General features: G+C 39.8%; 2 protein-coding genes and 3 pseudogenes across 2 annotated transcripts; 4 read left to right on the top strand and 1 right to left on the bottom strand.

The window, feature by feature from the left end:
- Window positions 1–266: 266 nt before the first annotated feature.
- LOC122647287 lies at window positions 267–1,157 on the bottom strand. Its single transcript, XM_043840708.1, has one exon. The coding sequence runs from the start codon at window positions 1,155–1,157 to the stop codon at window positions 267–269; it is 891 nt and encodes a 296-aa protein (XP_043696643.1).
- Window positions 1,158–4,564: 3,407 nt separating this feature from the next.
- Window positions 4,565–11,097, top strand: LOC122647138 (annotated as a pseudogene).
- Window positions 4,888–6,205, top strand: LOC122648731 (annotated as a pseudogene).
- Window positions 11,098–14,691: 3,594 nt separating the features above from the next.
- LOC122647015 lies at window positions 14,692–17,119 on the top strand (annotated as a pseudogene).
- Window position 17,120: 1 nt separating this feature from the next.
- On the top strand, window positions 17,121–22,395 carry LOC122648732 (MDIS1-interacting receptor like kinase 2-like). The gene is made up of 2 exons (XM_043841957.1): window positions 17,121–17,782; window positions 22,048–22,395. The coding sequence occupies exons 1-2, from the start codon at window positions 17,155–17,157 to the stop codon at window positions 22,383–22,385; spliced, it is 966 nt and encodes a 321-aa protein (XP_043697892.1). The 5' UTR covers window positions 17,121–17,154; the 3' UTR covers window positions 22,386–22,395.
- Window positions 22,396–25,699: the final 3,304 nt, after the last annotated feature.

Below are 25,699 nucleotides of genomic sequence, written 5' to 3'. Positions count from 1 at the left end.
CTTGGGCCCCAAAACCTCCAAAAGAGATCAAATTGTACCTCGCAGGAAGACCACACGAATAAATCAGGTAAGCATTTTATTGCACCTCAAAAGCAGTCACAGCATTCAAACAGCAACTATACAGAATGTGGTATACACATTTATGCTTAGGCCAATTCTTTATGAGGAACAGGAACAACACAGAAAAAAACTAATAAATTTGAGATGGATTAAGGGGATATTGAAACTTGAAACCTTCACATCTCCTGAGTTTTCTTATATATCTTCTATCTCTTCTGAGAGCCAAGGGCTTTGGCAATGGAATCCATGATTCGTCGCTGTGATTTGATAATCATCTCCGTCCTCTTGGTCTCCATATCCATTCTATACTTCTCTGTCTCCTTCATCATCTCCATCTTCATATTCTCTATCCGAACAAACCCTTCCCCAAATGCTCTAACCACCGAAGCCAATTCCGAAATCGGGTCAACTCCCTCTTCCTCCACCACGTCCTCCTCATCTATCTCGAACGACTTTCTCTTGCGAAACATCGGATTCCTCAAAACCCTAAAAACCCCAGGAGGCCCTGCTACTCCACCATCACCACCATCATTCCACTGCGGAGGATACAGTGAGGCCATTGATGGTCGGCGAAGTATGTGATTGATGCTTCGAGATTTATTAATTTCGTCAGCATCGTCATCGTCATCGTCTTCTTCGTCATAGTCTCTGTTACGATGCAGATCGATGGCGGAGATGGGAACGGCAGCAATGGGAAATGGCCCAAGTTCCATCCGATCCATGAGGTTGAAGTAAGGCCAAAGGGAGAGAGACGCGCGTTTCTTGTCTGAGCGGTAGCGCTGGCGAAGCTTCTCCATCTTGTGGCGGCACTGAGTAGCAGTCTTCGAGAGCTCATCGTAGCCGCACCGAACAGCGACGGAGATGGCGACTTCTTCCCATTGATTGGCCTTGAGCTGACCTCGTTTCAGAGAGTACCATTTTTCCTGGTAGACTTCGATGAGGTGTACGGTCTCCATGTGAGGCCATGGCAGAGGAGAGATTTTCTTCGGTTGAGAAGTGGAAAGCAGTGAGGGTTGGGGCTTGTGTGTATAGAGTTCGTTCTCCGGCGGTGGTACTGGTGGCGCTCCATCGGGAGCAGATGAGGAAGCGGCAGCCATGGAATGTGTCAAGACGGCGCCGCTGGTGAGTGGTGGAAGGGTCGGCGGCGCCGCTGGTGAGTGGTGGTGTCAGCTAATAGGAAAGGGATTTCGTAAATTGGGTAATCTAAAATACGCCGGTAGGTACGCTGAAAACCAAAACGGCTCGCAAGTTGCGACTCGCGATGGACTCCGGTTTAGGTTAATTAACCCACCCGTCAAAGCCGGTTAACCACCAATAATTGACCCAAGTAATGCCATAATGCCATCAGCCCTTGAGTCGTCAACAGAATTTTTATCTGCTGTTGTAACTGGAGCGCTGCTGTACGCATCGTGCGGTGCAGCAACGGGTCCCATTGTGCACACATGGCCGCTGCTGCACCGCACGATGCGCACAGCAGCGCTCCAATTACAGCAGCGGATAAAGGTCCATCGTCACCATATAATTAAAATAAACAGAAATAGTAAAAACAGCAGAGAACGACAAATGAACAGAAACAGACAGTACAGGTTTTAGACGTGTAGTTTACAAAAAAAGTCATATATTTAATTACTTATATAATTTTAGAGATTATTACTCGAATACCTACATCTAGTTCTTACAGAAAAAAACTTATACAACTATATCATTGGCATAAATCAGCATATCAGTCCGAGGCTGACACGTGGTATGTCGAGCTCCAACGTTGAATGAATAAAGGACAAAGCTCATACTAATATGGGTCAGTCCAAGATACAGATGGATATGGGTCGGACCATATTTCTCATGGGTGTAGTAGTATAAATCAACTTAAAGGGGGTGTTGCCGCTTGATTTTGTCTACGTTGGGTGGATGACGAAAGATAAAAAATGATTGGACGAACCCAAGTTTAACTCGTGGTAACTCTGATGATTAAGTTAGAACTTGGTAATGGTAAATATGAGTGAAATATAGTAAGAGTAATAAATGTGAATACCTACTTCTGTCAAACACTGTTCGTTTCATAATCTGGGTTGATTTGTATTACGATCCAAATGAGTGGATGATGAATTGTTATAGCCTACTGAGTTAGATCGGTCACTTTGAGCTATCTTGGGAGAGATTAGAAGACATGATATTTTAGGTACATTAATGATGGGAAACCCATATGATCGTATGTTGTTAGAAGACTTTTGTATTATGTTGCCACCTGTACAGCCGTACGTGTATAATTTTATGTATATCAGGGAAAAGAATTGTTTTGTGTCAATAGCCCCTGTTTAACGAATCTTTATCACCTCCAGTTGGCTGCCCAGTCCAGTTCCCTAGTTCCTCTAACAAAGGGAGGCTGAAATGACCTCTCTACCCATGCCCAAACACTCTATCCGGGTGGGGTCCACCATCCCCCTATTAGAGGAACTGAGGGACTGGGCCGGTCAGCAAACTGGAGGAGATAATTTTCCCTTTAACACACATCAAAGCAAATAGGCAAAACAAATTAAGTGTCAACTTTCTTTACGAGAGAGGAAAGAGATATTCATGACCGGGACAGCTTAGCTGGGGCTAATTAAAAGAATGGATGAAAACAACTAAGAATTAATTAAGTACTTTTTAAGTAAAACTTGGACGAGACTAAAACTCTTTGGTTGTGCCACACATGATGTACTTAATAGTTATAAGCTGAAATTTATAACAAGTTAAACTAATATGGACACAAACTTTGAGATCCAACTAATTAAATCTACAACATGGCAGATTTTTCGAACAATTTATTAACACTCACTCTCTGACTGTACTCGTTAGAAAACATGTTCCCAACTAAGTAAGTATTTTATATGATTTGTTGAAGGGGCAGATATGTTGGGCAAGCAACAAGAGGGATCTTCTCACCCTTTTTAAGCTTTTGATTGTTAAGATGATGTACATATCCTATCAAACACCTAATCATTCCGGGTTGCATCTGGAATTTTTAACAACAAATGATCTTGACTTTACCGAAATTTTGATTTTTGAAACAACACGATTTTGATTCCTAGCTAGCCAGGTCTCTTTCAACCTCTACTGCTTAATTAAGAATGTTCAAATTAGAAGCTTGAGAGCATAGAATTGAGCCAAACAGAATCAAATTGTTCCCATGGAGTCGTCGTCATCCTTGGTTGGATTTGTAGTTGTTGTATTGGGTTCTTTGATCACTACCACTCTCAGCCCTGCAACAATAGCAGTACTAGCATCTGAATTATCATCATCATCATCACCAGAAGCTGAAGCTCTACTCAACTGGAAAGCCAGTAGTAATAGTAGTAGTAATGGTGGTTACTTTCCTGATTCCTGGAGTAGAACTAATGATACAAGCCCATGTTATTGGGAAGGGATCGCTTGCAATGCAGCTGGAAGAGTAACAGAGATAAGGCTACCTAAATACTTGGTATCTGCTGAGCTCAACAAATTGAATTTCTCTTCTTTCCAATATCTACTTTATCTCGATCTCAGTGGTAATGTATTGGGTGGAACCATCCCAGACAACATCGGTACGCTTTCCAAACTCACCCATCTTAAACTCTCTGGGAACCAACTTTCAGGCAAATTGCCTTCTTCACTATCTAATCTTATAGGATTGCTTGAGTTGGATGTTTCTAGTAATGAAATAAGTGGTGAAATTGATGGAAATCTATTCACCACCAGCTGGACCAACCTCTCTGTTATTGATCTTCACAACAATTTGCTCCAAGGAGTAATCCCTCCCACCATAGCTAAATTGAGCAATCTCATCATTCTCTCCCTGACCAGGAATAGTATCAACGGCTCAATACCTCAAGAGATAGGAAACCTCAAAAATCTTACTCACTTGAACCTAAGAAGTAACATACTTTCTGGTTCAATACCATCACAGATTGGGAATTTCCTCACACATCTAATTGAGTTGGACCTAAGCCATAACTTTCTGTTAGGCAAATTGCCTTCTTCACTAGCCAATCTTACGGGTTTATTTTACTTGGATGTTTCTAATAACCAAATGAGTGGTAAAATTGATGGATATCTATTGAGCAATTGGACCAACCTCTCTTTCATTAATCTTCACAACAATGTGCTCCAAGGAGAAATCCCTCCTACCATAGCTAAATTGAGCAACCTCACCGTTCTCTCCCTTTCCGGCAATAGTATCAACGGTTCAATACCTCAAGAGATAGGAAACCTCAAAACTCTCATTCAGTTGGACCTAGGAAGTAACTTGCTTTCTGGTTCAATACCTCCGGCAATGGGGTATCTTAATGATCTCTACCTATTGGACCTGAGTCATAACGTGTTGAATGGTTCAATCCCTATGGAAATTGGAGATATGGAATAGCTAATACTACTTAATCTCAGCTACAACAAGCTACATGGTCCAATACCCACAAATATTATGCCGCAATTGATATATCTTTCTGAGTTGGACCTAAGCCAGAATGTCCTTTTTGGTTCAGTACCGATCGAAATCGGTCATATGACGAACCTGACAAAGCTAGACCTAAGTAACAACATCCTAACTGGTTCAATACCTCCAACACTCGGGAATCTTAAGAATCTCACCCTATTGGACTTGAGTAACAATGCATTGAATGGTTCAATCCCTATGGAAATTGGAGATATGGAACAGCTGGCACTACTTAATCTCAGCCACAACAAGCTTCATTGTCCAATACCTGCACAAATGGGGAGACAAAATTTTTCCTACATGGTTTTGGATTTGTCCTACAATGATTTTCAAGCTCCATTGGAAGCATGGAAGAATTCTTCCATAGGTTTGTGTAAAAGCAGAGAGAAAAGGCTTAAACTCAAGATTCCCATTATATCTCTTTCTAGCATCATACTTGTTGCACTTGTAGTTGTTGCTGTCTGCTTCCTTTTCAGGAAAAAATCGATGAATTCCACCATTGATACAAGAGCTCAAAAAAATGGAGATATATTTTCCATATGGAATTACCACGGGACAATTGCATATAGTGACATCATGGGAGCAACTGAAGAATTTGACATCAAATATTGCATTGGGACTGGAGGTTATGGGAGTGTTTACATAGTAAAGCTACCTACAGAGAAAATAGTAGCTGTAAAAAAGCCTTCATTGTCTACAAGCTGAAGAGAAAGCCTATGATGAAAGTTTCACTAATGAGATACATGTATTAACAAGAATACGACATCGGAACATTGTGAAACTTTTTGGGTTTTGCTACCATTCAAGATGCAAATTTTTAGTTTATGAATACATAGAAAGGGGAAGCTTAGCTTATGTTCTTGGAAATGAAGTTGAAGCTGTGGAATTGGATTGGAAGAAACGTTTAAATGTCATTAGAGGGGTCGCTCATGCTTTGTCTTACTTGCACCATGACTGTTTGACACCATTAATTCATCGGGACATATCGAGCAATAATGTTTTGTTGGATGCAGATCTTGAGCCTCATGTCGCCGACTTTGGAACTGCTAAGCTTCTAAATCCTGATTCATCCAACCGCACTATACTTGCAGGCACTTATGGATATATTGCTCCAGGTAAGTTACAATATCTTTTTTTTTTTAATTTGAGTATTTTATTTTCTCTCATTAAAAATAAAAAGAGAAGAAAAATTGCTACCTCCTTTGTTGTCGAATACTACATTTTTCTTGAATTGATATTCTTTGAATCTGAATATACCTACAAGATTATTTAAAGAACCTGAATTTATTTTCCTTTCCCCTTGTTCAGAGCTTGCTTATACAATGGTTGTGATAGAAAAATGTGATGTTTATAGCTTTGGGGTCTTGGCACTGGAGACAATTATGGGGAAGCATCCAGGTGAACTCATCACTTCATTATCATTGGGAAATGCAAAAGATATAATACTAAATGATGTGTTAGACCCACGTCTCCAACCACCGACACGATTGGTAGCACAAGATTTAACTCGCTCAATGATGCTTGCAATTGCATGCTTGCATACCAATTCAAAATCTCGTCCAAGTATGCAATACATGTCTCATGAACTCAGAAGTCCTACGAACCCTCATCACAACCCTTTAACACAATTTCATCGTGGCAATGAGGGAACCTCAAAATAAAACCAGACACATAAAGTTTGATGGAAGTGGATCATATGTTGCTAAGATGTTTACCTGTTGTATTTTAAGATTGTTAGTTTCAATCTAAATTGATTTTTTTTTTTTTCTGTGTATTTCTAAATTGAACCAGCACATTGTTATCTGAATTAAAATAAATAAATAAAAAAATCTATGGAACATATTCTATAGAATAGCCTATATATGGTTTATTGTAACAATTATGCCATCACAAGGATTGTTTGTATAAATAGTTATTTTGTCCCTTCTCGAAAAATATTATCATTCACTTCCAAGAATGCTTATAACATTACCAAATCAAATGATAATTTATATTTGAAAAAATGAATTTCTTTATAGGAAATAAGGAGAAAACTTGGTGGTAGATTTGTTTTATTTGTATTAGGGAGTTAAATCTTGCATGTTTATCAAAACAAGGAGTATTATAAGGTATAACATTGTGATTCGATCACCTTAATTGCTATAAACATGATTTATTTCCCTATATTACGTTTTCTGTACCTAGATTCGATCGATGTACTAAAGAGACAGCTATTATTGGTTACACTACAAGAAACTAACAAATGGTTTATCTCACAATATGAGTAAAGAGCTACTGCAACACTTGGCTTGAAGATGATGAGGTGTGTGGTTTCACACTTGTACAATTTAAAAGTAAGCTAGGCCTCAACAATTGAATATTGAGCTTGGATCGAACCGGGGAAGGGGTAAGGTACTAGCCAGGAAACTCGAACTTGAGACCTCCTGATGAGCATGGGCATGAAACGCACCACGACTCACGTCCCCAACCACGGACACAAAGATTAAATGATTAATTACTTCAGTTTTAATTGACCCAAAGACCTTGACTTTCATGTTTTTTTCCCTAGGGGATGGGGAGAAGACAAAATTTGATAAGGGTTGAAAGGTGAAACAATTGAATATGACCCCATTTAATGTGGAAAAGTCTTGGTTGAGTTACCTGTAAACCTGGAAATCACACCAGGGCCGGATGAGACCTTGATGACTCTGACTCAAGAGTAACCACTGAATAAGTTCACACTACCATGATGATACAGAGAAGAGAAAACAATGGAACATACACTGAAGGTTTGCTTTCTGCACTTTGTCCATTATATATAGAGAGAAAATATCAGAAAACAATACAGTGAAGCTTCAAGGGGGAATGTTCACGTACCTAGGCATCACCTTTTTTGATTGATTAGATGTTATTGCCCCTTAAGTTACACGTTTAAATTTGTATTGGATGCAACTGTTCACTAGCTTTAATTATAGGCAACCATATATGAAGCAAAGGTGTATAAGACAAGAATCGTTCTCCTCTCAAGGTTCCCTGCCCGGTCAGGTGCTCAGGTAGGGGACGACTCGGGTGGGGTTAGATCATCATTTTCACCTCTCTGTGAGACAGACTAACCTGAGCACCTGATCAGGCAGGGAACCTGATAGGATAAGACAATGTGGATATTTTCCATTCGGAGTCGAGAGATAGGATGGGAGAGAGAAAAGCCTATTAAAGTGCCCATTTGGCTCTCTTCACTCTTCAAAGTTCAAAACCCCTCTCTCTCTCTCTCCCTGACTAATAATTGCAGTAAGTAAACATGGTACTAACTATGTATAATAGTTTCTTCATCTTAAAGTCCATGGAGTTGCAGAAGCTCTTATACTACCTGACACTCTTCTCGCCGGTAAAGTGTCTCTGGCGTCGCCTGATGGAGTTACGAGAGATGCTCAATTGTTGGTTTCTTTTAAACGTACGATTTTGAATCCCGGAGTGTTACAGAATTGCCAATCGAATCAGAATCCATGTTATTTCACTGGAGTTACTTGTCAAAACTCGAGAATTTCCGCTCTGGATCTGAGTTCTCTCCCTCTGAACGCCAACTTCCCGTATGTTTCTTCGTTTCTGATGAGTTTGGAGCAATTGGAGAGGTTGACGCTCAAGAATGCTGGTATTTTCGGTAACCTCACTTCGGCTTCAGCGTCCCGGTGTAGTGAACTGTTGAGCGAGCTCGATATGTCGATGAATTATTTGTCTGGTTCCATTTCCGATATTTCAAGCTTGTCTTAGTGTTCGGGTTTAAAGTTTTTGAATCTTTCGCGCAATTTCTTCAATTTTTCTGTCGGGCCAAGGGATTCTGGTGGTTTACGGCTTAGTTTTCAGGCTCTCGATCTCTCCTACAATAAGCTTTCTGGTCTGAATGTCATCCCTTGGCTTCTTGCTGGTGGTTGTAATGAGCTCGAGTACTTATCTGTGGGGGTAAACAGAATCCTTGGGAATATTCCAGTATCAAATTGCCGGCGTTTGGAGTATCTCGACGTGTCGTCCAACAATTTCTCAGGGGAAGCTCCATCTTTTGGCGGCTGTTCTGCGTTGAAGCATCTGGACCTTTCCAGGAATCTATTTTTCGGTGAAATTGGCGTTCCACTCTCGGGTTGCCAGCGACTCATCTTCTTGAATATTTCCAATAATCAATTTTCAGGCAACAATCCATCTTTTCCCAGCAGTAATTTACTGTCTCTTTTGCTCTCCGCAAACTTCTTCGAAGGCGAGATACCTCTGCATCTCGCTGATGCATGTTCAACTCTAGTCGAACTCGATCTTTCTTCCAATCACTTGCACGGTACGATTCCTTCTAGTCTGGGTTCCTGCTCTTCTTTGCAGTCCATTAATCTCTCCAATAACAACTTCTCTGGTGAATTCCCAATTAAAACCCTCGTTCAAATGACTAGCTTGAAGGAACTTGTTCTTTCTTTCAATAATTTTGACGGTAGTTTGCCAGATTTGTTGTCAATGATCACACATTTGGAGTTGTTAGATCTCAGTTCAAATAGTAGTTCTGGATCAATCCCTCAAGGACTGTGTCAAGACTCCAAAAACAGCTTGCATGAGCTTTATCTGCAGAACAATCTGTTCACGGGTACCATTCCGTCCACTCTCAGTAACTGCTCCCACCTGGTTTCGCTTGATCTCAGCTTCAATTACCTCACAGGGAGGATCCCTTCCAGCTTAGGATTCTTATCTCAGCTCCAGGATCTAGTAATGTGGCTTAATCAATTTCAAGGTGAGATTCCGTAAGAGTTCATGTACATCCAGACACTCGTAACTCTGATCCTAGAGGAGAATGAGTTAACCGGAACTATTCCTACTGGTTTGAGCTACTATACCAATCTGTACTGGATCTCACTATCGAGCAATCAGTTGAGTGGTGAGATTCCCACATGGATTGGTCGGTTGAGTAACCTAGCAATCCTCAACCTTGGAAACAATTTGTTCTCTGGGAGTATACCACCGGAGATTGGAGACTGCCAGAGCCTGAGATGGTTGGACCTCAACAGCAATCACCTGACAGGGATAATCCCTCATACCCTTACAAAACAATCGGGTAAGATTGCGGTTGGGTTGACTGCGAGGAAGAGGTTTGTGTTTCTGAAGAACAATGAGAGTAGCAACTGCCATGGAGCTGGAAACCTCTTTGAGTTTGCTGGAATCAGAAAGGATGAGTTGAACAGAGTTCCTACAAGGCACCAATGCAACTTTACTAGAGTCTACATTGGTAACATGGCTGACATGTTCGACAACAAAGGCTCCATGATTGTTCTTGATCTGTCCTACAATATGTTGGAGGGTAGCATTCCAAAAGAGCTTGGGAACATATACCATTTCGCTATTTTGAATCTGGGCCACAACAACCTCACTGGTCCCATCTCTCCAGAAATTGGAAGATTGAATAATCTCGGGGTTCTTGATTTTTCTAACAATAAGCTTGAAGGGCCAATCCCTAATTCCTTATCTGGTCTTAGTAAGCTTTGTGAGCTTGATCTGTCAAACAACAACCTCTCTGGAGTGATTCCTGAACCGGGTCAGTTAGCAACTTTTCCAGCTTCCAGATATGCTAATAATTCGGGCCTGTGTGGTGACCCGCTTCCTCCTTGTGGAAAGGGTCCTACTAGTGCATCCAATGTCCAGCAAAACAGAGAGAAAAGGCTTAAACTCAAGATTCCCATAATTCTCATCATATCACTTTCTAGCATCATACTTGTTGCACTTGTAGTTGTTGCTGTCCGGTTGAGGAAAAAATCACTGAATTCCACTATTGGTACAAGAGCATACAAAAATGGAGATAAATTTTCCATATGGAACTACGATGGCACAATTGCATATCGTGACATCCTTGAAGCAACAAAAGAATTTGATATCAAATATTGCATTGGGACCGGAGGTTATGGGAGTGTTTACATAGCAAAACTACCTACAGGGAAAGTAGTAGCTGTGAAAAAGCTTCATCGCCTAGAAGCTGAAGAGAAAACCTATGATGAGAGTTTCACCAATGAGATAAATGTATTAACAAGATTACGACATCGGAACGTTGTGAAACTTTATGGGTTTTGCTACCATCCAAAGTTGCAAATTTTTAGTTTGCCAATATATTGAAAGGGGAAGCTTAGCTCATGTACTTGGAAATGAAGTAGAAGCTGTGGAATTGGATTGGTGGAAACGTTTAAATATCATCAGAGGAGTCGCTCATCGGGACATATCAAGCAATAATGTTTTGTTGGATGCAGAACTTGAGCCTCATGTCGGTGACTTTGGGACTGCTAAATTTCTAATTCCTGATTCATCCAATCGCACTGTACGTGTAGGCACAAATGGACATATTGCTCCAGGTAACTTACAATATATTCATCCTTTTCCTATGCTTATAATTCTAAATACATGCTTATAATTCTAAATACATTGACATTGATTTTCATTACTTTACTAATATTTTTCATTTTTTGAATAAAAATTTTAAAATGCGTAAGGGAGGAAACTTTAAGAGAGGTTGCCTGTGGTTTCTTTGCTAGATGTCTATGTTATTTACTCTTCACGTACATGCAGATTCCCCACGCTTCCCCTTTTTCGGGTAAGCATTGTTTGACTGAAACTATTCCCACTTAGAACATCCTTGCTTAGAATCTTGAAGAATATTTGGTGGATTAAATAGTCTAAGCAAAATTAGGGCTGGTTAAGGCCCCAAACCAAATCTAAGCTCAGGCCCATCTAAATCCAATCTCTCAATCGGAGTATACACTTATCTACAAGTATGCCCACCCAAAATATAGTTCAACAATATTCACTGGGGAACCCAAAGGACCATTATCTTATGACATCCTCAAACAGCTACACACTACTTGGTCTACCTTGGTATACTCTTATTCTAGCCTCATTTAACTCCAATAAATTTACTACTATTTTTTATGAAATATTTTTTAAGAGGGGAATACATTGTATCAGTACTTAAGGAACAAATAGGCCTCTTAAAAGTCCTAAAAGTCGGTTAACCTTTTGGGTTTGGTGTGTGGTTTGTGTGATTACATCTGGGTGAACTCATCTCTTCACTATCCTTCCCAAATGGAAATGGTATAACTAAAGGATTTGTTGGACCCACGTCTCCAACCACCAACACAATCGGCAGCACAATGTTTGACTTTCTCAATGATGCTTGCAATTGCATGCTTGCACACCAATCCAAAATCTCGTCCAACTATGCAATACATTTCTCAGAAACTAGAAAATATTGCCAACCCTCATAACATCCCTTGTGCAAGTGACAATTAGGAAACCTTGATATAAAATTAGATCCATAAAGTTTGATGGAACTGAATCATATATTGCTAATTAAGGTGCTTTCTTGTTGTACGTATTTAAAGTATTGTTACATGGAAATTGTTCTTTAAAATCCTTTACTCTTTAGTTCTTCATAACTTATGTATAAATGCTATGGTGGTTCATATATCATTTTCATGAGTAAAAACTAATATTCCTAATTAATGCTATTGTTGAAGGTCCAATATACCCTTCTCTAGTTCAATCAGAAAATAAGATCTTATGGTAGTTTTCTCTTCATCATGGGTTAAGAGAAACTGGGTCCTTCTTGTATTTGAATAATCTGAATAGAAAAACCTTTCTATGTGGTCTACTAATAAGACAATTCCAATATTTGATATTACATGTTTCAAATTACTCACATATCAAATTTTCAAATCCAAACTCCTTCATTTATCTACTCTGCCCAAAAAGCATTGGCAATGTCATCAAGGTTTCAAGGACCGAGACCAGAATCAAAACCAACATCAACTATACGATATTAACCGTTACCTATGGAAGTTGGTCAGAGACAGATTGATCTATTCGAATTGGGAATGGTGAATACCAATCCAGTCTCCTATCCCCGCCTTTAAATCCTTGAATGACCTTGTTTTTGTAGCCAATTCATTTGTTCCCACATAATTGTATATTTTCAGGATCCAGATCTGCAGATCCTCTACACCGCGGGATACCCCAACGGCCGTGCTGCGCATAGACAAGGCCACGAGCAATGACCGCCATGCCCGGGTGGGGCTAAGGTGGTCATTGCATGCAACCCTGTGTTTGCGTAGAACGGGGTCATTGGGGCATTACGCCTTAGAGGATCTGGATTGATATTTTCACTAATGTGGCAGGTCGTAATTCAGTCTGATCGTGTCATTATCGTGCCCAAAAGCCTTGCCCGAGCAAGGGTAAGGCAGTCAAAATGCAACACCTTGAGTCCGACGTTGCACATTCAGCCCGGCTCCCTGAATGCACAGGATCTTTTTCGGGGAGGGAGTGGCAGAGAAGACAAATTTTGAAAAGGGTTGAAAGGTGAAACTATTAAATATGACCCCATTTAGTGGGGAAAAGTCAGACTTGGCTCTTGTCCTGCAGTGGCGGGAGCTGGAGCGTCCAGCACCGCCCTGCGATTGTTCCACGTGGCCATGTCCTAATCCAACGACTTTATTAAATTTGATTCATTATTTTAATCCAACCCTCCCAAGTACCACTCTCATCCGTCCAGATCCCATTAAACCCGACCCGGTATATTTCAAGAGGGTCCCCATTTCGTCTCTTCGTTTTGCTTGAACAACGACAAACCATAGGGAGCTCTCACCATCTGGTTGAACGGAGAATAGCCAACGGCGGCGAACGACGAAAGGCGATGAGGCGACGAAAGGAAATGTGACTCTCCCCTCTTCTTCTCTCTCTTTCTCTCTCAGATTTGGCTCATTTTCGTTCCTGAAACCCCTAATGAGGGTGCTATTTGGCTCATTTTCGGTGGAAGTTTGTGTGTGTTTCTATGTTTCCTTGACATCCCTATTGAAGTTAGAGATTTAAACCGACGGAAAACAGCCAAGCATCATATCCATCACTTTGTTCACAAAGATCCGCAGGTTCAGGCAACTGTCCTACACCCTTGATTGCCCTCTACTTGGGATAATAGTGGGTAGGGTGGGTCCTCCTAATCTGCTGGTGTAGTTGTGAATCACTGAATTGGTGAAATTGTAAAAGTGGAATGGCAAACAGAGACTAAACTATGTTCCTTTGTTGAGAATTTAGAACCAGAATCGTAAGTCGAAATTAAAATTGAAATTGACAGTTAAAACCAAGTTGAATAGTAAATATTCTGTTTGGTTATGGTTTTGAAAATTTTATTCGATTTGTTTCAGTTTTGATTTTTAGTAGTTATTTAGGAACGAAAATAAGCCAAATCCACGAGAGAGAGAGAGAGAGAGAGAGAGAGGAAGAAGAAGAGGGGAGACTCACATTACCTTTCATCGCCGGTCGTCGGTCATCTTTCGCTGTTTGCTGCCGTTTGCCGTTCTCCATTCAACCAGTGGAGATTGTGAGAGCTCCCTAGGTTTGTCGTTGTTGAAGCAAAAACGAAGAGACGAAATGGGATTCTCACTCTTATTTTCGATTTGGATTTCAAAAAGTGAAATATACCCAGTCGGGTTTAATGAGATCCGGGCGGGTGCGAGAGGTACATGAGACTGATGAGAGGGCTGGATTAAAATAATGGATCAAATGTAATAAAGCCGTTTGATTAGGACATGGCCACGTAGAGCAATCGCAGGGCGGTGCTGGACGCTCCAGCCCCCGCCACTGCAGGACGGGAGCCAAGTCCAGAAAAGTCGTGGTTGAGTTAACTGTAAATCTAGAAAACACACCAGGCCAGGGCACGGCCCCCTGCCCTGGGCATGTGCAAAGGCCTTGACTTTGACACTGAATAAGTTCACACTACCATGATGATAGAGAGAAGATCAGAAAACAATGGAACATACAGTGAAGCTTCCTGGACTTTGTCCATTATAGAGAGAAGATCAGAAAACAATGGAACATACACTGAAGCTTCTTGCTTCAAGACAGAGCGTAGGCATCACCTGTTTTGATCGATTAGATGCCATTACCTCTTTACACGTTTAAATTTGTACTGGATGCAACTGTGCACTAGCGTAATAGGCAACCCATATATGAAGCTAAGGTCTATAAGACAATATGGATATTTTCGAATAGTCCCACTTCTCCCACATTCTGGAATGGAGAGATAGGGCGGGAGAGAGAAAAACCTAAGCGCCCATTTGCCTTCCATCCTCTCTTTCCTTACTCATTATTGCAGTAAACTGGTTTTAACTATGTATTATAGTTTCTTCTTCTTGAAGTCCATGGAGTTGCAGAAGCTCTTATACTACCTAACACTCTTCTCTGTTGCTCTTTTCGCGGGTAAAGTGTCTCTGGCGTCGCCTGACGGAGTTACGAGAGATGCTCAATTGTTGGTTTATTTTAAACGTAAAATTTTGATTCCCGGAGCGTTACAGAATTGGCAATCGAATCAGAATCCATGTTATTTCACTGGAGTTACTTGTAAGAACTCAATAGTTTCAGCTCTGGATCTGAGTTCTCTCCCTCTGAACTCCGACTTCAGGTATGTTTCTTCGTTTCTGATGAGTTTGGAGCGATTGGAGAGGTTGACGCTCAAGAATGCTAGTTTTTCTGGTAACCTCACTTCGGCTTCGGCGTCACGATGTAGTGAACTGTTGAGCGATCTCGATATGTCGATGAATTATTTGTCTGGTTCCGTTTCGGATATTTCAAGCTTGTCTTCGTGTTCGGGTTTAAAGTTTCTGAATCTTTCTCGCAATTTCTTCAATGTTTCTGTCGGGCCAAGGGATTTCGGTGGTTTACGGCTTAGTTTTCAGGCTCTCGATCTCTCCTACAATAAGATTTCTGGTCTGAACGCTGTCCCTTGGCTTCTTGCTGGTGGTTGTAATGAGCTCAAGTACTTTTCTGTGGGGGGAAACAAAATCTATGGGAATATTCTGGCATCAAATTACCCGACTTTGGAGTATCTCGACGTCTCATCCAACAATTTTTCAGGGGAAGTTCCGTCTTTTGGCGGCTGTTCTGCTTTGCAGCACCTGGACCTTTCCGAGAATCGATTTTCTAGCAACATTGGTGTGCCACTCTCGGCTTGCCAGCAACTCATCTTCTTGAATATTTCCAGTAACCAATTTTCAGGCAACATTCCATCTTTTCCCAGCCGGAATTTGCTGTCTCTTTTGCTCTCCGCCAACTTCTTCGAAGGCGAGATACCTCTGCACGTCGCTGATGCATGCTCAACTCTAGTCTAACTCGATCTTTCTTTCAATCACTTGCAAGGTATGGTTCCTTCTAGTCTGGGTTCCTGCTCTTCTTTGCAGTCCATTAATCTCTCCAATAACAACTTCTCTGGTGAATTCCCAATTGAAACCCTCGTTCAAATGACTAGCTTGAAGAAACTTGTTCTTTCTTTCAATAATTTTGACGGGAATTTGCCGGATTTGTCGTCAATGCTCACACATTTGGAGTTGTTAGATCTCAACTCCAATAGTATTTCTGGATCAATCCCTCAAAGACTGTGTCAAGACTCCAAAAATAGCTTGTATAAGCTTTATCTGCAGAATAATCTCTTCACGGGCACCATTCCATCCAGTCTCAGTAACTGCTCCCACCTGGTTTCGCTTGATCTCAGCTTCAATTACCTCACAGGGAGGATCCCTTCCAGCTTGGGATCCCTATCTCAGCTACGGGATCTAGTGATGTGGTTTAATCAATTTCAAGGTGAGATTCCGCAACAGCTCATGTACATCCGGACACTCGAAACTCTGATCCTAGACGATAATGAGTTAAGCGGAACTATTCCTACTGGTTTGAGCTACTGTACCAATCTGAACTGGATCTCACCATCGAGCAATCAATTGAGTGGTAAGATTCCAGCATGGATTGGTTCGTTGAGTAACCTAGCAATTGTCAACCTTGGAAACAATTTGTTCTCTGGAAGTAAACCGCCGGAGATTGGAGACTGCCAGAGCCTGATATGGTTGGACCTCAATAGCAATCACCTGACAGGGACAATCCCTCGTACCCTTGCAAAATAGTCGGGTAAGATTGCTGTTGGGTTGATTGCGAGGAAGAGAAGGTCTGTGTATCTGAAGAACGATGGGAGTAGCAACTGCCATGGAGCTGGAAACCTCTTTGAGTTTGCTGGAATCAAACAGGATGGGTTGAACAGAGTTCCTAGAAGGCGCCATTGCAACTTTACTAGAATCTATATTGGTAACACGGCATACACATTCAACAACAATGGCTCCATGATTTTTCTTGATCTGTCCTACAACATGCTAGAGGGTAGCATTCCAAAAGTGCTTGGGAAGATATGCTATCTCTCTGTTTTGAATCTGGGCCACAACAACCTCACTGGTCCCATCCCTCCAGAAATTGGAAGCTTGAAGAGTGTGGGGTTTCTTGATCTCTCTCACAATAAGCTTGAAGGGCCAATTCCTAATTCCTTATGTGGTCTTAGTTTTCTTTCTGAGCTTGATCTGTCAAACAACAACCTCTCTGGAGTGATTCCTGAATCGGGTTAGTTAGTAACTTTTCCAGCTTCTAGATATGCGAATAATTCAGGCCTGTGTGGTTACTTCCTTCCTCCTTGTGGAAAGGGTCCAACTAGTGCATCCAATGTCCAGCAAAGCAAAGAGAAAAAACTTAAACTCAAGATTCCCATTATTCTCATTATATCTCTTTCTAGCATCATACCTGTTGCCCTTGTAGTTGTTGCTGTCCGGTTCCTTCTCAAGAAAAAATCAATGAATTCCACTATTGATACAAGAGCATCAAAAAATGGAGATATATTTTCCATATGGAACTACGATGGTACAATTGCATATGATGACATCCTTGAAGCAACTGAAGAATTTGATCTCAAATATTGCATTGGGACCGGAGGTCATGGGAATGTTTACATAGCAAAGCTACCTCCAGGGAAAGTAGTAGCTATGAAAAAGCTTCATCACTTAGAAGCTGAAGAGAAAGCCTATGATGAGAGCTTCACTAATGAGATAAATGTATTAACAAGATTACGACATCGGAACATTGTGAAACTTTATGTGTTTTGCTACCATTCAAGCTGCAAATTTTTAGTTTACGAATATATTGAAAGGGGAAGCTTAGCTTGTGTACTTGGAAATGAAGCAGAAGCGGTGGAATTGGATTGGTGGAAACGTTTAAATATCATCAGGGAAATCGCTCATGCTTTGTCTTACTTGCATCATGACTGCACACTGCCGTTAATTCACCGGGACATATCAAGCAAGAATGTTTTGTTGGATGCAGAACTCGAGCCTCATGTCGCTGACTTTGGAATTGCTAAAATTATGAATCCTGATTCATCCAACCGCACTATACTTGTAGGCACATATGGATATATTGCTCCAGGTAAGTTACAATATATACATCCTTTTCCCATATTTATAATTTTTAGTACATTGAAACTGATTTTATACCATTCATTCATTTTTAACCAAAGAAAGAATATCAAGAATTGATAACTATATACATCTTAAGAGTGACTCATAAGCCATTCTTAATAGGCAAGCCAAAACACAAAGAGAGGCAGGGCTAACTTTAGTATGACAGATTTATGGGCCTAGAAGTCTTGTTAGGTAGCAACCTTGGGCTTGGGCTGCCTACGAATGAGTCATCTATTATTTTTTCCTGATTTTCATTACTTTACTAATATTTTTCATTTTTAATTTATTTATTTATTACATCATGGGTTGATTGGTGACGTGCCACCAACAAGGCTTTCTAGGCTTTTCTCCAGCCCCACCCCTTCTTCTTAGAACATGCTAGCTTAGAATCTTGAAGTGTATTTGGATGGATTAATTAATCTAAACATAAATAGGGCTGGTTAAGGCCCCAACCCATATCTAAGCTCAGGCCCATCTAAAATTCAATCTCTCAATTCAAGTATGCACTTATCTACAATTATGCCCACCCAAAACAAAATATAGTTCCACAATATTCACTGGTTCCCCAAGCCCAAAGGCCTATTATCTTATGACTCAAGCGAGGAACTTTAGACCAAAAGATAAGATTGATAAATTTGAAGTCCCAATATTATTGATATTAAAGATTAGATGTGATCGGATCCAGATATTACCTAGATCCTCCCCCCCTTTTTTATTGGGTAGGCGAAATTTCATATTTTAACTTTTTTTTTTTTTTAGTAACTATTTCATTGGAAACTTGAAAAATCTTATAAGGGAATTGAGTAGAACTCATCCTTAAATTCCAGCCATACCCCTAACAAGTGCAGAGAGCGCTCAAGTTGAATCGTAAAAATTAGATATGACCAAATACATATTCAATGATCCAAAAATACCCATTCAGGTTATCTTGTTTAGCCTGCAAGAGTCTGCCCATGGACTAATCCAACTACTTTGGGGCCTGGGGTGAATAAATCTCATGACTCATTCCCTAATTTTCTCTCTTTTTCACCTTACATCCCGAGTTAATTAATTAAGCTGGTCATGTAATTAAAATACCTTGTCAATTAATCTTTTGTTGTAGTAAAATTTTACAAGACACAGCTAATGTCAGATATTCCCAAAGAAAAAAGAGAGGGATAAGAGGTAAAGTATAAGAATGTCGACTTTAGCTTGAGTTGGATGAAGATAGTGAATTTTGAATAATTAAAACAACGTGACACAGATGATACATGGTCCTTAAAAAACGAGACTAACATGCCCTAACAAAACACAAAAGGGTTTAGGGTTTATGGGTTTATGGGTTTAGGGTTTAGGGTTTAGGGGAGGGGCAAGACTCAAGAGTAAGGAAGACCCAAAAAAACCAGATTTTAAGATTTGAAATAATGTCATATTATTACTGCAGGGACAGCTTAATAGGGGTTAATTTATTAAAAAGGAATGGAAGCAGGAAAGCACCACATATGCTCCTCCGTTTGGAATTTTTGTTGCAATTTTTTCATTTCCAAGTACTCGATCGAGCCGGATGCATGTAAGAAGAAGAAGAAGAACACATGATATACTATCTTGACTTGACCATAATAATTTTGCATTTGTGAAACACGGTTTTTTTAATTAGATTCCAATTAAGGTGGGTCCCTTTCAACCTCTACTTTTTAAAAGAAAGTTGAAACAAATAAAAAACATGCATGGGATGGAAGATAATATCATTTATTTGTAGGAGCAGTGATCGATCGAGAGCATTACAGCAGAATCAAATATAATTGTTCCCATGGCGTCGTCGGTCTTGGTTGGATTTATATTGGAAATAATAGTTGTTGTTGTTGTTGTTGTTGTAGCAGTAGCATCTGGATCATCATCATCATTACCATCATCACCAGAAGCCATGGCTCTACTCAACTGGAAAGTCAGTGGTAACTACTTTCCTGTTTCCTGGAATGCAATTGATGATGGAGATACAATATTAAGCCCCCCATGTAATTGGACTGGGATGGCTTGCAATGCAGTTGGAAGAGTAACAGAGATAAGGCTACCTCAATACTTCGTATCTGCTAAGCTCGACAAATTGAATTTCTCCTCTTTCCAATATCTACTCTATCTCGATCTCAGTGATAATATATTGTCTGAAAGCATACCACACAACATCGGTATGCTTTTCAAACTCACCTCTCATATACTCTTTGGGAACAATCTTTAAGGCAAATTGCCTTCTTCACTATCTAATCTTACTGGATTACTTAGGTTGGATGTTTCTAATAATTACATAAGTGGTGAAATTGATGATGGATATCTATTCACCAGCTGTACCAATCTCACCATTCTCTCCCTCTCCCTCTGTGGCAATCGTATCAACGGCTCAATACCTCAAGGGATAGGATACCTCAAAAATCTCCATCAGTTGGACCTTGGAAGTAACATGCTTTTCTGGTTCAATACCTCCAACAATGGGGAATCTTACCAATCTCAGCCTATTGGACCTAAGTAACAACAAGCTTACTGGTTCGATACCTCCAACAATGGGGAATCTTGTCAATCTCGAGCAATTGGACCTAAGTAACAATTCATTGAATGGTTCAATCCCTGTCTTAATTGGAGATTTAGAATGGCTGACACTACTTAATCTCAGTCACAACAAGCTACATGGCCCAATACCTACACAGATGGGGAAACACAATTTTTCATACATGGATTTGGATTTCTCCTACAATGATTTTGAAGCTCCATTGGATACATGGAGGAAAAGCAGAGAGAAAAGGCTTAAAGTCAAGATTTCCATCATTATATCTCTTTCTAGTATCATACTTGTTGCACTTGCAATTGTTGCTGTCCGGTTCCTCTTCAGGCATAACTCAATAAATTCCACCATTAATGATACACGAGCACAAAAAAATGGAGATATATTTTCCATATGGAACTACGACGGGACAATTGCATATAGGGACATCATTGAAGTGACAGGAGATTTTGACATCAAATATTGCATTGGGACTGGAGGTTATGGGAGTGTTTACATAACCAAGCTACCTACAGGGAAAGTAGTAGCTGTGAAAAAGCTTCATCGCCTAGAAGCTGAAGAGAGAGCTTACGATGAGAGCTTCACTAATGAGATAAATGTATTAACAAGAATACGGCATCGGAACATTGTGAGGCTTTATGGTTTTGGCTACCATCCAAGATGCAAATTTTTAGTTTACGAATACATAGAAAGGGGAAGCTTAGCTTATGTTCTTGGAATCAAAGTAGAAGCTGTGGAATTGGATTGGTGGAAACGTTTAAATATCATCAGAGGAGTCGCTCATGCTTTGTCTTACTTGCATCATGATTGCACACCGCCACTAATTCATCGGGACATATCAAGCAGTAATATTTTGTTGGATGCAGATCTTGAGCCTCATGTCGGTGACTTTGGAACTGCTAAATTTCTAAATCCTGATTCATCCAACCGCACTATATGTGTAGGCACATTTGGATATATTGCTCCAGGTAAGTTACAATATATTCATCATTTTCTCATGCTTATAATTCTAAGTACATTGAGACTCATTTTGAATCATTTTAATTATTTTCACCAAAAAAACAGTATAAAGAATTCACCATGCAGAAGTCTTAAGATTGATATACATCTTGGCTAAGCATTATTTGAGTGAAACTATTCCCACTTAGAATATCCTTGCTTAGAATCTTGAAGTATATTTGGTGGATTAATTAGTCTAAACAAAATTAGGGCTGGTTAAGGCCCCAAACCAAATCTAAGCTTAGGCCCATCTAAAATTCAATTTCTCAATCCGAGTATGCACTTATCTACAAGTATGCCCACCCAAAATATAGTTCCACAATATTCACTGGTTTCCCAAGCCCAAAGGCCCATTAACTTATGACCTCAAACAGCTACATACTAATTGGTCTACTTTGGCAAACTCTCATTCTAGCCTCATTTAAACTCCAATAAATTTACTCACTATTTTTTATGAAATATTTTTTTAATAGGGAAATACAATACATCAGTACATAAGGAACAAACAGGCCTCTTAAAAAACCTAAAAACATTAAAAAATAAATAAATAAAAAAAGGCAAAGAGGTGAAAAGAAAATTTGTTACCTCTGTTGTTGTCTAATATTACATATTTCTTGAATTGATATTCTTTGAATATGAGTACGTTCACAATTTTATTAAGAAGCTGAATTTGTTGTTTTTCCTTTCCCCTTTTTCAGAGCTTGCTTATACAATGGTTGTGACAGAAAAATGCGATGTTTTTAGCTTTGGGGTCTTGACACTAGAGACAATTATGGGAAGACATCTGGGTGAACTCATCTCTTCACTATCCTTCTCAAATGGAAATGGTATAATACTAAAGGATTTGTTGGACCCACGTCTCCAACCACCAACACAATCGGCAGCACAATATTTGACTTTCACAATGATGCTTGCAATTGCATGCTTGCACACCAATCCAAAATCTCGTCCAACTATGCAATACATTTCTCAGGAACTAGAAAATATTACCAACCCTCATAACATCGCTTTTGCACAATTTCATTGTGGCAAGTAGGAAACCTTGATATAAAATTAGATCCATAAAGTTTGATGGAACTTAATCATATATTGTTAATTAAGGTACTTTCTTGTTGTATTTAAAGTATTGTTACATGGAAATTGTTCTTTAAAATCCTTTACTTTTTAGTTCTTCATAACTTATGTAAGAATGCTATGGTGGTTCACATATCATTTTCACCAGTAAAAACTAATATTCCCAATTAATGCTTTTTTTGGGGTAAACATATATGCAATAGTTACGAATAGAAATTTGTGTATTCTTGTGTCTGACCGGGCTAGCCCATTGGCTGAGCCCAAATCTGAAACCATAGGGCTGGGATTTCTCAACTATAGCCCAGCCCAAGTGACAAAAAAATTTGGAAGTGTGTTGGGCCTTGGACAGTTTCAGCGGTTCAGGTTTTGGGCCCTAGTTGTAGTCCATGTGATTATAGAACTTATGGATGCCATTGGCATGACACCTTTATGACACACTTCATTTGTACCAGCGAACCAAGGGGATGTCACCCCAAGAGATTTGCATCTAAAGAGCCATATCATGGGCTAGTTGCTTGGTCCATTGGGCCTCCACTAGAAGAATATCAGCTTTTATCTAGCAATTCCTATCTCTTACTTATCTCAATTCATGAACAAAGAGGGAATAGTTCCATTTAAGGGTCAAAACCCACTGTGAGTTTTTCTTCACCTTTAAATCTAGAGAGTCGTTATTGCATTGAGATGGATGCCAAAAACTAAAAAAGACATTCAATTAGTAGGGGATGACCCTAGGATTTTGGGTAAACTCATAATAAAATTCTCTTTTTCTTTTTTCTAGCCTCTAGTGTAGGTGTCAACTCTCTTCCTTTCAAAAGACAGACTTTTGATTGGAATATAATAAAAAAAAGGGGAAGGTATTGATACATGGTAGATTCTGTGCATCAATGCATTCAATTGGGGTGGGGGGCTTTATGGTCATTTCGGATGAATATTTATGCCCATCTGGCCGTACTTACAGACTCTGATATAAGTGATTCTTGTAAGTATTTGACTGTTCCTAATAAAAATTTGTGTATTGAGTTTTGGGTCTGACCGGGCTGGGCTGAGCCCAAATCTGTAACCCAAACCCAGCCCATTTGAACTTGGGCTGGGATTTCTCATCCATTGGCCAGCCCATGGGCTGCGATTCCTAGCCCAAGCGATAAGAAAATCGGATGGCCTTAATTGTAATCCATATGATGATAGAACTTATGGATGGCATGGCACCTCTATGCCACACCACATTTGTAGAAGCCCACCTGAACTTTCATCAAATTTATTCTCTAATATATAAATGGTTTTTAATTTGAATATCTTTCCTTTATAAAATAACTTATGTTCCGTAATATATGTCACTACGCTCATGTATCTCTCGTGCATCGCATGGGCTGATTGGCCTTTCCTTATTAAAAAGTTCCCAGAAGGTTTTATGCCTTTTGTATCCCTAGATTTTCATGTGTAACACATGTAACATAATTACATATCTACTTATAGAATATTAGAAATCTCTCTCTCTCTCTTATTTTTATTATTTTCAGATACTCTCAGTGATAAAAGACCATTCGGCCCAGAATGAACTGATATTGAAAAAAAAAATTGCTTGTGGACCCTTTTTGATGGGATTACATAATTAAATTTTTTATAATAGAGTTCTGTTTTTTAACATTTTATTTTTTTGTTTTATTATTTATGGCATGATTACTGTTAAAAGCCCATCCCCTAATAGAAATGTTACCAAATAAATAAGGGTTTTTGACAAATGCCCCCCTAAAAATGCTCATTTGTCTAAATGCCCCCCTACAATCAAATGCCCCCCTATTTTAAAAACATTGTAGCACTTTGGTCCAATCAGTTAATTTGGGACGTTAGACTTTAGTTTCAGAGAATCTAATGACCAAAAAGCCCTTATGATAAAAATACACCAAAATTAAAGTAGAAAATAACCAAATTGCCCTCGTCTTCCCCAAATCGATTAGTGTTGAAACTGAAAAATTTTCCCCAAATTGATTAGGGTTTGAACCCATCTGGAAAGCAAGAATTTGTGTCAATATCCTACACAAAGAATTTGTGTCCACACTTCAAAATGCATTTTAATGGCATCTTAGGGAATAAACTAATAAAAGATAGCAAAAGTTTACTAGACATAGCTAATGTTAAATTTTACCAAGAAAAAAGAGGGAAAGTAAATAATGGAAAAAAAATCCTCTGCAGTGCACCGATCTTGCGGTGCATTGCAGTACAGGCTTGAGAGCTCGATACATAGATCAGTGTGACATCCAACTGGGTCAGTCGAACTCACACCGTTGAATGAAGCATCATCCATATATTGACCTCTCAAGCCTGCACTGCAATGCACCGCAAGATCCATGCACAACATAGGATTTTAATTCGTAAAATAATGGCTTTAGCTTGACTTGGATTGACACAAACATTCAAGATACACAGCCTCAACAAAAGGCAATAATCCAAAGTCATCCACAAAAGGTTGCATTCGCAGTAAATCCAAAACAACAAAAACACGATTTTCGGTCAATAGAAAAATAGATCGAAATCTATTTATGTCAAGACTGATTTGTTAGTAAATGGCCGAAAAATGGTCAATGATAAAAAACGATCAGTAAACGTTCAATGACCGAAACAGAGGGGCAATGGGTGACGCTCTTGGTCATGCACAAGACCTTGGTGGTGGTGCTAGGCCACTTGCATCTGATCTGGGTGCTTTCTTGGGGTTCCCGGCTGTATCTTCTCCTCTAGAAGTGCCTCCTCCAAAACCCTACGCAGTGGCTGCAAAGCATGGTGTAAGTACCGTGGTCCTCGGGACGAGGGTTCCTCAGCCTTATGGAGACAAAGATTGGCTTCGATGAATAACGGTGTATCGTTCCGATATATCATCATGGGGATTGGGGTCATGCTTTATAAAGGAATGGAGTCGCCACCTAGGATTAGGGCCTAGGACCCAATAGTTGTAGCCCCATCCGGGGTTAGCGGAAAGGGTTACGTGATTCCATATGGTTTGGTCAGAGATTTAGGGTAAGTAGTCAAGTTACGAGGGTGGGAAGGTGTTAGGCACCCACCTCGCCTGGATAAACCGGTCTTTCTACTAGATGCTGGTTTTCGAATATTCTTCCTTAATAATGAGATTTTCGTTATCTGTATACAGACAGAATAACGGCTGTGAAGGGGGTTTTTCGTTATCCGTACATTGACGGGATAACAATACCTAAGAGCAGAATCGCTCTATGTTTGGATAGACAAATGAAGGATCTACCCACGTTGAAGAACTCCACTCACTCACAT

The sequence above is a fragment of the Telopea speciosissima genome, chromosome 1 (genome assembly GCF_018873765.1).
Source record: "Telopea speciosissima isolate NSW1024214 ecotype Mountain lineage chromosome 1, Tspe_v1, whole genome shotgun sequence".
Taxonomy (NCBI): domain Eukaryota; kingdom Viridiplantae; phylum Streptophyta; class Magnoliopsida; order Proteales; family Proteaceae; genus Telopea; species Telopea speciosissima.
The sequence above is the reverse complement of the archived record's forward strand: the minus strand, read 5'-3'. Positions and strand labels throughout refer to the sequence as shown.

Bases quoted from the DNA above. Each gene is read 5' to 3' on its own strand.
- LOC122648732 (XM_043841957.1), top strand. From the start codon at position 17,155: ATGAATTCCACTATTGATACAAGAGCATCAAAAAATGGAGATATATTT. The intron at 17,783-22,047 runs GTAAGTTACAAT...CCCCTTTTTCAG, and splicing joins ATATGGATATATTGCTCCAG to AGCTTGCTTATACAATGGTT.
- LOC122647287 (XM_043840708.1), bottom strand. From the start codon at position 1,157: ATGGCTGCCGCTTCCTCATCTGCTCCCGATGGAGCGCCACCAGTACCA.